The 13,728-nt window shown below is 37.5% G+C and overlaps 1 protein-coding gene across 1 annotated transcript; it reads left to right on the top strand.

The window, feature by feature from the left end:
- The first annotated feature begins 762 nt into the window (after positions 1–762).
- sh3bgrl (SH3 domain binding glutamate-rich protein like) lies at positions 763–6,626 on the top strand. The gene is made up of 4 exons (XM_016258773.1): positions 763–876; positions 4,368–4,553; positions 5,765–5,845; positions 6,004–6,626. The coding sequence occupies exons 1-4, from the start codon at positions 832–834 to the stop codon at positions 6,037–6,039; spliced, it is 348 nt and encodes a 115-aa protein (XP_016114259.1). The 5' UTR covers positions 763–831; the 3' UTR covers positions 6,040–6,626.
- The last annotated feature ends 7,102 nt before the right edge of the window (positions 6,627–13,728 follow it).

The raw sequence follows: 13,728 nt of genomic DNA, 5'->3' as shown, positions 1-13,728 counted from the left end.
TATACGTGCTCGGCTCGCTACACTAACACAGCAGTAAACACGGAGCAACGATACAGCGAGCGACTGAAGGGGTTAAGGGGCGTGGCTTCGGCTTGACTGATGCCTAGATAGACCAATCAGCGCTGAGAACTGAGAGCCAGACATGAAGGTATTTATGATAAATGTCGACAGCACCATAGGAGACGACTTGAGAGTATTCCTCTACAACTTATGTGTGCGACTTTATCAGTGTGGTTTTAACGAGGAAAAACAATCTGTGCCTTTGAGTGTGTGTGTGTGTTTAATTTTTGTGCAATTCCAGTGCCGTTTAGGGACGGGCTGATTTCTTTCTGCGAGCTCTGTACTCAAGATGGCGCCCTGGAATCGAGTCGGGTTTGAGGGGTTGTTTCGCAAGCCAGATTATTAAACCGAAAAAAAAGACAAAAGAGCAGCGCCCCCAACCGCGCGCGAGCGTGTGACAAGCTGCGTTCATCCACTGATACTTTGTCGCGCCGCGCGCTCGCTCGGTGTTACACATGAACATGAGGGTTAAAACTGCAACATTATTCGCTGGAAACAATTCATGCACAAGTGTCACAGAGTTGCAGATTTTACAGGACGCACATGAAACTACACCATCCACACATAACACTGAGTGAACGGTCTTAACCATACTGAGATAATAACGCGACTGTCGATGAATAAAACCGCTGCGGTTCGATCAGTGCTGCTCGTGATGCAGCAGAGGCGGGGCGGGGCGGGGCGGGGCGGGCTGCACAGCGCAGATCCTCATCGGGACTCAGCGGAGTGCTCTTGAGTCTTGAGCGGAACGCATCTGAGGAGTCGCTCATTATGGTGATTAAAGTTTACATCGCTTCATCCTCCGGATCAACATCGGTAAGAACTCCACACGCACGCGACATTCCTCGCCAAAACTTACCACACTTACGACAACAAGTATTGCTACCAAAGAAAAGTCTTTATAAATGGATATAGAAGCAAACAAGTCCACAATTATTCTCTTTTGAATGATGTCGTCGCTGACGCATAAGAAATCACCACAGTTTTAGTGTCACAACAAACACCGTGACACGAAATATGTGACATTTTGGCGGAAATTGTGGTAGTCGCGATAAATATTCGGTTGTAGCCTAATATATGAATCTTATTTTACTTCTTCCTATTATTATTCGTATTATAGCTAGTTTGAAAAAATACTAAATATGCACTAAATGTACTGCTGGACTACAGTAGTCTTTTGTTCTCACCGAGAAAACAGTCTCTACAAACTCTAAATATGGTGCTGAAGTTGACAGTTAATGTAACCACTTCCTCTGACATCTGTGTGCTGGAAATAAGCACTTCTGCTCAACACTTCTCCAGAAAAACTGTGCATTTAACTGCACGAGGACGGACTCGCCAGTTTAGCTGAGTTGGCCTATGTTTTATTTGCATCTTAACTGTTGAAAAGTGAAATAACAGTATTTAGGTGTGTGTCTAGAGGGAGCTCTTCCTCCAGCAGCTCGTTTGGCTCCAACTATTCCTAATTTGGTGAGTTAGAGAACACTGCTGTGCTCCAGTAAGTTATGTAACTCTGACACTAGTCCTGACTAGTCCACACTTCAGCCTGCAGTGGCGACTGGATTTCTAATATGCATGGCTGAGAACTTCATTTGGACAACTTTAAAGAGGATTTTCTCAATATTTAGATTTTTTTGCACCCTCAGATTGCAGATTTTCAAATATTGTCCGATCCTAACAAGCTTTCAGATGATGCATACATCTCAATTTTGAAAAATTGACCCGTATGACTGGTTTTGTGCTCCAGGGTCACATGTTGTACTGGAGACACTGCCTCCTTTCACGTAGTTATGCGAGTTTAGCTCCAAGTCTGATCAAACTCACCTGAACGAGCGGATCAAGGTGCTCAGGATCACTACTATTTTATATTTCTCACTTGTATTATGGACAAAAAGAGAAGATATGGTTGCACTGTTTAGCCAGTCACATTTGAATACTGCACAACAAACTGAATGCGTGAGAGATCCAGGAAGTTTCTCAGTTCAAAGGTCATTCGGCTGAATGAATCATGTAACGATACAAATATGTACAACTTTTATTTCCCACACAAAGAGGCAAGCGTACCGGAAAGAGTCAGACTGGAGAGAAAGTAAAAACGTTAACATGGTTAGAACACAAGACACATAAACAATTATAAAAAGACATACACGACACGCGCTTCTAAATCTGCAAAATGGCATTCATTTCAACAGAATACACAAGACAACATAATATCTGAATAAAAAAATTAAATCGACTAATAGATTCAGTTCTAGTTGACCTAGACTGATTCTTAATAATGTGTTGTTACCTGGATGTTCCACAGCTTTTCTTTGCATCTGTAGGCACTTTCCATTACAGATTTGCACAAAACTTTGGCCATATTTTCTAAATGTCAAGTCAGACTGGAGAGAAAGTAAAAACGTTAACATGGTTAGAACACAAGACACATAAACAATTATAAAAAGACATACACGACACGCGCTTCTAAATCTGCAAAATGGCATTCATTTCAACAGAATACACAAGACAACATAATATCTGAATAAAAAAAATTAAATCGACAAATAGATTCAGTTCTAGTTGACCTAGACTGATTCTTAATAATGTGTTGTTACCTGGATGTTCCACAGCTTTTCTTTGCATCTGTAGGCACTTTCCATTACAGATTTGCACAAAACTTTGGCCATATTTTCTAAATGTCGATAAAAAAGTATTGTGAAATGACAGCGTTTCCATTAACCAATGTTATGAGACTAAAGCGTAACCTTTTGCCTCTCGCGATAAGTCATGGCAATGGATTTTGGTGGGATTTTGGCTATATTTATTCAAAGGAGGCTTATGCATGTATCTTTACAGAAGCAGCACAGAGAGCCGCTTCAGAAACGTGCGTGGCGCGGCTGGAATAAACCATAGCCTGTATAAAAACATAAACACAAGCATTGAGTGGCCGTATCAGCTTCAGTGGCCGTATCAGAGCCACACTGCACCGCAGACGTGTGCAGTGGAAACTGTCTAAGCATTAATGGTAGGAAAGCCCCTTATACTGGAGAGCGGCCACGTATTTCTTGGAGGTTATAGTACACTGAAGAATGATCATATGACTTTTTACATACGCCATGTGACCTGTCAATGCGAAACAAAACGTTTCCATTGCAGTTTTGCGAATTAATCCTTTTTGCATTGCCTGAAAAACCACCTCATGAGAGCGTAAAAACTTTTTTTGCGATATATAGGCATTTTTTGCGAAATTGACGCGTTTCCATTAGGCGTATTTTCAATTCGCAATTTCAATGTGCGCAATTTGAAGGGTAATGGAAACACGCCTTGTGAGAGTTGTTCATGAGTCCCTTGTTTGTCCTCCAGTTCTCTCCAGCATTCTTTGCTTTTCCAACATCTTCTGCATATTTGAACCCTTTCCAGCAGTGTCTGTATTTGAGATTCACAATAAAAACAAAGGTTATTAACACTTTACTTGAAGTCTTCCCCAAGACAATTAGTTATGCTCATAATATCCTAATTTTGTGAAAAGGCTGTAACTCAACAAAACCTGAAACACGTGAAACCATAGCCTGTATAAAAACATAAACACAAGCATTGAGTGGCCGTATCAGCTTCAGTGGCCGTATCAGAGCCACACTGCTCCGCAGACGTGTGCAGTGTAAATTGTCTAAGCATTAATGGTAGGAAAGCCCCTTATACTGGAGAGCGGCCACGTATTTCTTGGAGGTTATAGTACACTGAAGAATGATCATATAACTTTTTACATACGCCATGTGACCTGTCAATGCGAAACAAAACGTTTCCATTGCAGTTTTACAAATTAATCCTTTTTGCATTGCCTGAAAAACCACCTCATGAGAGCGTAAAAACTTTTTTTGCGATATATAGGCATTTTTTGCGAAATTGACGCGTTTCCATTAGGCGTATTTTCAATTCGCAATTTCAATGTGCGCAATTTGAAGGGTAATGGAAACACGCCTTGTGAGAGTTGTTCATGAGTCCCTTGTTTGTCCTCCAGTTCTCTCCAGCATTCTTTGCTTTTCCAACATCTTCTGCATATTTGAACCCTTTCCAGCAGTGTCTGTATTTGAGATTCACAATAAAAACAAAGGTTATTAACACTTTACTTGAAGTCTTCCCCAAGACAATTAGTTATGCTCATAATATCCTAATTTTGTGAAAAGGCTGTAACTCAACAAAACCTGAAACACGTGAAGTGCACTGTAAATAATAGCGCTTTCACACATGAAACGCCCTGTGTTTGAGCCTAGCAGCATTACGAGTCCATCGCTTTACTGTGTGCTCTAATCTAATGATTCCCTCAGATCAAGAAACAGCAGCAGGATGTCAAGGGCTTCTTGGCAGCCAATAAGATTGAGTTTGAGGAATGTGACATCGCGGCTGATGAAGACAACAGGAAGTGGATGCGAGAACACGTCCCCGAGGATTTCCGGCCGGCGACAGGGAACCCTTTACCTCCTCAGATCTTCAACGAGGACAAATACTGTGGGGTGTGTGCTCCTGACTGACACTATGTGCTGCTAGTAGCTCTCGTTTCTCAAAAGCACCGCAAGCCTAAGTAGGTGGTAAAACCGTTGCTACCAAATGGTCTGTACGATCAACTTAACTCCCAATGCTGCTGAGAAACACAGCCTATGTTGATATTTAAGTGTTTATTCACTTTCAAATCAATCTAAAACATTCATTGACACAATCCTCAAAAGTCAAGTCACGTCAGACATCACTGGTTCTCGCACGTATCTTACCACACATCTGAGCTGGCCATGAAGCTATTCATCGAATTGTTCAAATATAGCCCTGAGACTGTAGTGTAAACCGTCTAGATTAGTTTAAGGGTGTGCCGTGTCTTATTTCGAAGGCACACTTGAATCTGAGTAGAGGCTTGCAGCCGGAAACAGTACTGAATATGTCACGATTTAACAAGTGGATTGGATCTGTGCGTTAGGTCCTAAAGTGGCAGCTGCATAATACACACCTACTGCAGTATATGACCGTAATATGCTCATTTACATATTCATATTTTATATTATTTGTAATTTTTGTTGGGAAGAGAAAATTACACACTTACACACACTTTAGTATGTTAGGTAGGTTTAATAAAGATCAATGTATATTTAATTCATTGAGTGAAGACTATGCAGTTTTATTTTTACATTAGATTATTCAATTTCTGTAGTATTTTGCTACCTGAAAAGTACTGTTTATCTCATTTACTTAGCCAATTGTTAGTAATTTGCTACATTCTTATGTTCAAAAATAAAATAAAATTACAAAAATAATTATATTAACTACAGTATATGTAACATAAAATAAATCATATCATGAAATCAAATTTTAATCATCATTTGGAGCATGACAGTTTTGGGTCCCACTGACAAAAACGATCTTCTTTTGTGTTTACAAGTTTAGAAATCAGAGAATTGTATTTTCTAGGTGATTCCTTTAACAACATAGAACAGATTTAACCCAGAATATTCCTTACGATATTTCCAGGTTTAAAAACAAAAATGATTTTGTTTACCCAACATGGAGTATGCCGTTCACAGTTTACACTAACACATTAAAAGCAATCAAAATTAATCGATTTCAGTCTGTTTTCATTGAGCTGCACAAGTAATTTGACCAGTCTCCTTTTAAGTGGAGTCTTGTGTTTTGTCTGACTCCAAGATGAGCAGTGCTTTCTTTTGCTTGTGTGCTCCAGAACTACGAGGCCTTCTTCTGTGCCCGTGAGGACCATGCTGTGTATGCGTTTCTGGGCTTGACAGCGCCTCCAGGCTCAAAGGTAGGTGTCTGAGGGACATAAAGGCTCCTTTATTCCCAGCGTGCGTCCGCTCTAGGAATGCAGTGCTAATGTCCGTCTGATCAACACACTGCTCTAGTCTTTCTTCTCTCACTGCTGACTGGAACTGATTCGATGGGTGTCTGTGTGTTTCTTCACAGGAAGCAGAAGCGCTGTCTAAGAAAATGCAGATGTAATCTAGAGAAACGGCTCTAGCAGAGCTGAAGAACGCCTGCACTTTCTGATGATTGAGTTCCTTTTTCTGTTATTTCTTTATTCTTTGCATCTATGAAATTATGTGATGTGATGAATGCTATGAGTTATTTGTCCACTCAAAAGTCCATCTTATTGATTGAACTGTTCAAAATGAATAGAAAGCATTTCTCCAGTCGTCCAAATAGACATGAGCAAAGTAGATTTTAATTGTTATCAAGATTTGACAGTTAATCATTAATCATGCAGTTTTTATTAGGTTTAATGTTCTTGATTATGTATGCGGTTCAAATTACATTTAACCTGTGCATATATATATATATATTTAGGGTTTCTGTGGGCCTTAAAAAGTCTTGATTCGGCCTTACACAAATTAAAGCCTTTAAATGTCTTAAATTGGAGCAGAAAGTCTTAAATTCATAAAGTCAGGGTTTTAAATGTCACATGCAAAAACAAAAGTATAATAAATCTTGCTTAATGATTGAAAACATAATTGAAAAATATAACTGAACATCTTCTGTAATTGAATATTAATGTTAATGTTTATTTTTTTCTTGTTTTCCGATACAAATATCCTTCAAATTTACTTGAGATGCAACATGAAGATAAGTCTTTTTTTATCTGTGTCTGTCTATATCTTGTTTTCATTTTGACATAATTAGATTTTTCTGAGCCCATTGGCAGATATTTGTCCCTTTTTAAAATCATAAATTCAGTTCTTTTTGATAAATTTCTCAGAAAACAAGACTTCTTATCAGAATGTTATTTTTTGCATCTCTCTTGATTGAAGCACTGGAAAACAAGACAAAAATACTGCAGAAGAATTGTTCAGTGTGATCAGAATACTGTAAAACGTATACATGTGATCCGGTACAGTAAAAGTGTTTTTATATATATAAAAATGAATTAAAAAGTATTGGAGATCGGTTGGAAGTTGTATTTCTCATTGTGTTCTCCTTAGACATTTATATTTAGAGAACATATTGACATATTGTGTTCCCTTCAATTTATTCCTTCAATTTGGTTTAATTGGGTCTTGAAAAAGGGTCTTAAAAACTCTTAAATGTTGGCAATGACAGTTTGCATTTTTGTATGTTTACATATTATTTTCCGCTATATTTTAGTTTTTTGTTTTTGTAATTATTTTTACTAAATTATTTATGTGTAAATTTCATACTGCCTGTTTGCCTTAACTATCCTTTATGTACTAATTTTTAAGGTCAAATTGCTAAAACAATAGAAAAAAGCATAAGAGGTAACTTATTATGTTGGCTTGACAAAGCCAATGTTATGCTGTTTAAACTTATTATTTTTCTTCTGAGACAAAATTTTCTGACTCTATCTCCTCCTAAGGCTTTAAAGCCACAAGCCCCAAACTTGGCAGAGACCTGGGCCCTGATGTCTAGTTTGTTGCTATATATTTTCAGACTGATCAGACGTACAGTTTTCCTATAATTAATTATTAAAAATTTAAAATGTCCCATAGACTTACATTGGCTGAGAAAAATGCACCCTCTAGATGAGCAATTCTACTCCAGGGAGGAGCCGCGTAACTCTTCTCACTTCAGTTTCCCTTTAAAACAGTTACAAATACAAATGAATACATACATTTCATTCACACTGACAAGCTAAACCAACGTAGGCCTATCTGATCATTACCAGGTCAGGACAGGATAATATTTACTGTCTGATGGCCAGAGCAGTGTTGACCGCTCGCTCCGATCAGCGCCTTTGATGCGTGCTCCTGAAACTACAGCATTTGCACGGGTTTTGAAGCCTTTTAAATTAAAATATTCCAGCAATTGTATACAATCCACCCATTAGAACACACTGTAAAAAAAATCCAAGCTGTTTCAACTAATTATTATTTAGTGAGTAGTTCCACAGAAAGTTTACGTTCAGTCAATTTCTGTCTTCAAAGTGTTGCCTGAATTGTTATTTTTTAGTTGGCTCAATCTTTACTGAAATAGTTTTGTAGTCCATTCAACTAAAATTTTTTAATTGGTCAAACATTTAGAAAACTACAGCAAATTAGGTAAATTAAAATGTAACCATTTACTTACTCCATGTGTTTCATGTGTTACCTCAAATAAGATTTATTATTTGGTCATCATAAGAAATTGCTGTGGAACTAGTTATTATATTTTATACTGAGATTAAGAAAATTATTAACTGGTGTCTATCAATCACTAAAAACACACACATTACAACACATAATAGCCTTTCTTTAATAACAATCTGCATTTATAACATTTGTCATACAGACTAAACATGCAGGCTTAAAAGGATAGTTTACCCAGAAATGAAAATGTGCTGTTAATTGACACCCTCAAGCCATCCAAGATGTAGTTAACATTTTTTCTTCAATTGAACAGTAAAGGAGATTTTTAGGTGAAACCATTGTCTTTGGTAATTCATAAACTGCACGTCTCTGGCTGCCGGCTTTTGAGAGTTAAATAAACATGTACAGACAAGACCAAATTACCAAATGCTCCTGAGGACACATTGAGGTCTTATGAAGCTAAACAATCAAAAACCGGCAGCCACAGATGTGTAGTGTATGAATCGCCAAGGATCACTGTTTCAGATAAAAATCTTCTTTACTTTTCTACTGAAGAAAAAAGTCACTGACATCTGGGATGACCTGAGGTCATCCCTTTAAAATGCTCCATTTGTCAAACATTTTCATTTCTTCATTATTTAAAAAAATTGTTTAATGAACTTAAAAAAGACTAAAGTTAAACAAAAGGTTTGCAAACAAGCATTTACAAATATTACTACTGTTCACAATTACATCTTTAAAATGAGGCAGAAGTCAGAAAAAATAAATGAACCTGGTGTTACAGTTCAACTGAACCGAGTCAAGTAAACTCCAGTCTCTGTATTTATATAGCGCTTTTTACAAAACAGATTGTGTCAAAGCAGCTATACAGTATTAAACAGAAAATCGTGTGTTGAAGGAACCAAAACTCCATCGTTCTTCTCTGGCCAGACGAAACCAGCAGTTTAACTGCAGGCTGCAGCAAAGTCAGATTGTGCAGAGGACTGGTCTGGTTCCTGTGGTCTTGTCCCGGTGGCCATCTAGGAGGCTGTCTCATCTGTCTCTGGGGCTCATCTAGTTGTCCTGGTCTCCTCTAACATTCAGGGCTGTCGAGGTCATCTCTAGGTGCTGGTCCACCATCTGGTCTGGATACAGACTGGATCTGGGTGGCTACGGTGACCTCGGAATAAGAATGAGACAGTCTAATATTAGCTTAGATGCCACTGAGAACAATAAAGCACATTTTAGTTGTAGTAAAAACGCTAAACATTTACACATATTACCTTAAGTCTTAGTGTTGAAAGTACACACACTCTATGTAGTTGCAGTGGAGCGGTCTGGTCACATGGCAGTGTTTGATGCCTTGGAAGAACTGACTGGCCAGCATCTGAAAACCTGCAACGATGACAAAGCATCAATAAAACCTTTGGCCACACCCTGATGGAGAAAGAAAATTTATCTCAAAAAATTAAATGATGCCTTTTAAATAATTTAAAATGTAACAATATCAGTTAATTAAATTTGTGATGAAACAGAAGTTGCAAACATTTTTTTTTTTGGCACACAAACTGACATCCGCGTTGCGTCGGAATGCACAAATAGCCTACATACAGAAACTACATAATTTGCATGTGTACATTAAAACACTCCAGCGATTGAAGACCATACAAATAGAAGGACATATTAAAGAGGTAAAATGAGTGCTTGTGAGATATTCTGTTTATCTGCAAAGCAACGTGTGAATTCTCAGTGCTCGAACGGACAAACACAGACAAGATTACTTTAAAATACATGATAGCTTGGCAAATATCATCGAAAGCTATCGTTTATGTCTCACGTGAACGTAAACTGGTGATAAATAAATCAGAGGTGGATCATTATGAACATTATATTGGATTTGAACATTAAAGCGACTACATTTGCCATCTGTCTTCAATGTTAATCCATAATTAAACAGAGAAAATCATTCATTTGTCTTGTCTGCTTTTATTTATTTATTTGTTTGTTTGTTTGTTTGTTTATTTGCTCTAACAAGAATCAATATTTAATGAAAATTATGCAATGTTATTTTACATGCAATTCTTCAATTTCTGCATCTAAACATCTACAAACCTAAATCCTGCTGTTTTGTGCTATTATTTGCAATTTGCTTATTAGTCTGCTTCTCTCTTATTCCGAGGTCACCGTAGCCACCAGATCCAGTCTGTATCCAGACCAGATGGTGGATCAGCACCTAGAGATGACCTCTACAGCCCTGAAAGACAGCGGAGACCAGGACAACTAGATGAGCCCCAGAGACAGATCCCCTGTAAAGACCTTGTCTCAGACGACCACCGGGACAAGACCACAGGAACCAGATGAGTCCTCTGCACAATGTGACTTTGCTGCAGCCTGGAATTGAACTGCTAGTTCGTCTGGTCAGAGGAGAACTGGCCCCCCGACTGAGCCTGGTTTCTCCCAAGGTTTTTTCTCCATTCTGTCACTGATGGAGTTTTGGTTCCTTGCCGCTGTCGCCTCTGGCTTGCTTAGTTGGGGACACTTCATTTCCAGCGTTATCGTTGACATAATTGCAAAGATACTATTTAAACTGAACTGAGCTGGATGTTGACATCACTGAATTCAATGATGAACTGCCTTTAACTGAAAATTGACTGTTTACTATTGTCCTTTTGCATTATTGACACTATTTTCCTAATTAATGCTGTTCAGTTGCTTTGTCACAATCTGTATTGTTAAAAGCGCTATATATATAAATAAAGGTGACTTGACTTGACTTGACTATTGCACAATTTAACTGGTATCTACACTTTTATTATCATAATAAACTTGTTAGTTGGAATATAAAATTACAGCTGACTAAAGGTTCATACAAGCTGTTAGAAATGCTTGAAGTAGCCTACTTTGACTTTTTGAAATGTAAAAACCCTTGGAAACAGCCATTGAAAAGTTAAGATACTTAAAAGTGCTTCAGCTGTTGAAAAACAATATATATGAAATTAGTGTTAAAGTTTTGCCAATGACAATTGTTGTTGTCATAAAAAGCTTATTCATTACAATACAAAATAACAAGGGTCTATAGAAAATATTATGAAAACAATAACTGTTGTACTTTTTTAATCATTATATTGTTTATATATTAAAATTGTTAAATAACCATTTAACAAGGGACCTCATAATCAATCATTACTGCTTAAAATGTCAGTTGAAATTTTAACTCTTAAAGCATGAAATAAGATACAGAATAAGTGAATTTGACTTTAATGTGGGTATATTATCTGTAAAGTAATCATTAAACATTTGTAATAATTCAAAAAAATATTAACCATTTATATGAATGTGATTCAGAGATTCACTTTGGCACTAATTGTAGAACATTGATGTCATTTTTCACTAAACTCACAGCAGTCATGTGTAACACAGGCTGTCCAGTGTTAGATCAGGTCTCCACACCAGATAATAATTAGGATCCAGCCCCGGACGCCAGATCCCGTCAGAAAATATCAGTTTGTCCAGTAACAGAACAACTAGTCAGCAGAGCTGTGGTCTTCTGTCAGTCAAGAAGTTGACCGAGAAAATCCAGAGAAGAGCAGAAGCAGGAGACAAAGTGATAATGGTAACAAGTAACAGAGTTTATTGAACAATCATAATTGCGTATGTCTCAATGTTCAAACTTCATCTGACCAGCACAAATTCAACATGTACTGTTATACCAAAACTGCTTCACAGCAACATCTCATAAACCTTGGGTTTGCATAAACATTCCCTCTTATCTATCTCTTATTCATACAGACGAAACAGTTCATGAAACTCCACTGTAGACTGTGTCATACATCACTGAACACCTGATAGCTTTCTAAATGAGTTTGAGCGGGCCTGTCAGGCTGAAGATGTCATCTATATTATGTTATTGTGTGGGACAATGGTCAGTTTCCATCATGCAGAGCTGGTTCAGGAATGGTTCCACCCTCGCTTCATGGCCTTTGCTCAACCCAACTGAGGAATTCTTCTCTGCACGGAGGTGGAAGGTGTGTGATCGCTGTCCCCGTGAGCATGTCACCTTTCTTCATGCCATGGATGAGGCTTGCAGTGACATCACTGAGAGCAATGTCAAGCCTGGATTCATCATGAACAACGAGGACATCCACTGTGATGTTGATGAAAATGTATGGCCAAAAGTTGAAAGAAGATCTTACTGCTGGGTTTCAGTGATTAAACCAGATGTTCTCATTACATATCAGAATGATCTTGTGTTTTAAAACAGTGATTATGTAGAATGAAAATATGTACAACTAGAATGAAAGCATGAAATCAGTATTTGAAAGAATGACTAACTGTGTTGTAAGTGTGATCAGTTTGGAGTTTTGTGCTAATGTACACCTTACTTGTGAAACTAGTACCAAAGCAAAAAAACAAAACCAAAGAAAACCTGTAATATGAGATATAACAGCTTGAAATGTCATGTCATTTACACATTCTAACACAAATTATTACAAGCTGTAACCTAAAAATAAAAACAAGTTCCTCGGTTTACAATTAAATGCATGAAAATAAAAACAGCAACTTGTGACACAGAATGACAGAAAAGCACAGCAACACATGGTCACTCAGCACTGCTCTCACTGTCTATATGAGGATTTATTACACACATTTATTCTGACATGCTATTACAGTGACAGAAGTTCAGCTGCAGTATTACAGCTTTTAAAATGGCTTACAATTACTGAAACGAAGGCTTATTTTCTCTGAACACACAAGACATGTACACAACATGCAAAACATCATGCATCTCTTGCAAAAGCAAACACTTCTTTCAAAACTATTTTAACTTTACGAAAATTGTGTTTTTGTATTGTAACTACACACAAACATCAAATAATTAGTACATAAGACATATGTGTGAAAAAACCCCTAAGCATCATCTGGTCTAGCTGGATCTGGCCATTGCACTTCGTCCACATCACAGGCTGTGTCTTCTCACAAGACAGTGACAAGTCAGGTGTGTTCTTTTGGAAAGCGCCTCGAAATCGAAGTGACATCATGATAGATTTCTGTATCTAATGTGGAGAAGTTTGTGTAAAATTGATATCAATGAGTTAACTGTATTTTACAGTTTTTTTCAACTGCTTACACACATTTTAAAAACTTTGCCTCTTTTTTTCAAAACTTTACTCACAAATCCAAGAATCGCACACACAAAATGAAGCACTGCATTCCAAATATCACAAACACATCTCAAAAGCAAACATTTGCAAACACCTTTGCCATAATATTAATTCCTGTTAGATTTGTGTGTGTTGCACAGAGAATTGTGTGTTGTGTTTTGCAAAAAGTGTTTTATGAAAACTGAGTCAAAGGCTGAGTATTAGTGCATGGTTCTGCAGATTCTGCTGTTTGAGTGTCATCTTTCAGAAACTGTGTGCCAAGTAAAGATTTTGTGTGTAAGCAGTTGAAAAAAAAAGAGAAGTGTTTTCCAAATGAAACACAAGAGCTGTTCATTTCGATTGATGTGTCCAATGTACAGAAGTGGGTTTAGCATTTTGCAAATTTTTTTTTTCTAATTTCAAACTGAGAAGCAGATAATGGGCTTGCAGTTGCAGACTTTAACTGAAGTACAACTTTTAGTGCGTAAGCA

Source organism: Sinocyclocheilus grahami, unplaced genomic scaffold (assembly GCF_001515645.1).
Source record: "Sinocyclocheilus grahami isolate Dianchi unplaced genomic scaffold, SAMN03320097.WGS_v1.1 scaffold1736.1, whole genome shotgun sequence".
NCBI lineage: Eukaryota > Metazoa > Chordata > Actinopteri > Cypriniformes > Cyprinidae > Sinocyclocheilus > Sinocyclocheilus grahami.
The sequence above is the reverse complement of the archived record's forward strand: the minus strand, read 5'-3'. Positions and strand labels throughout refer to the sequence as shown.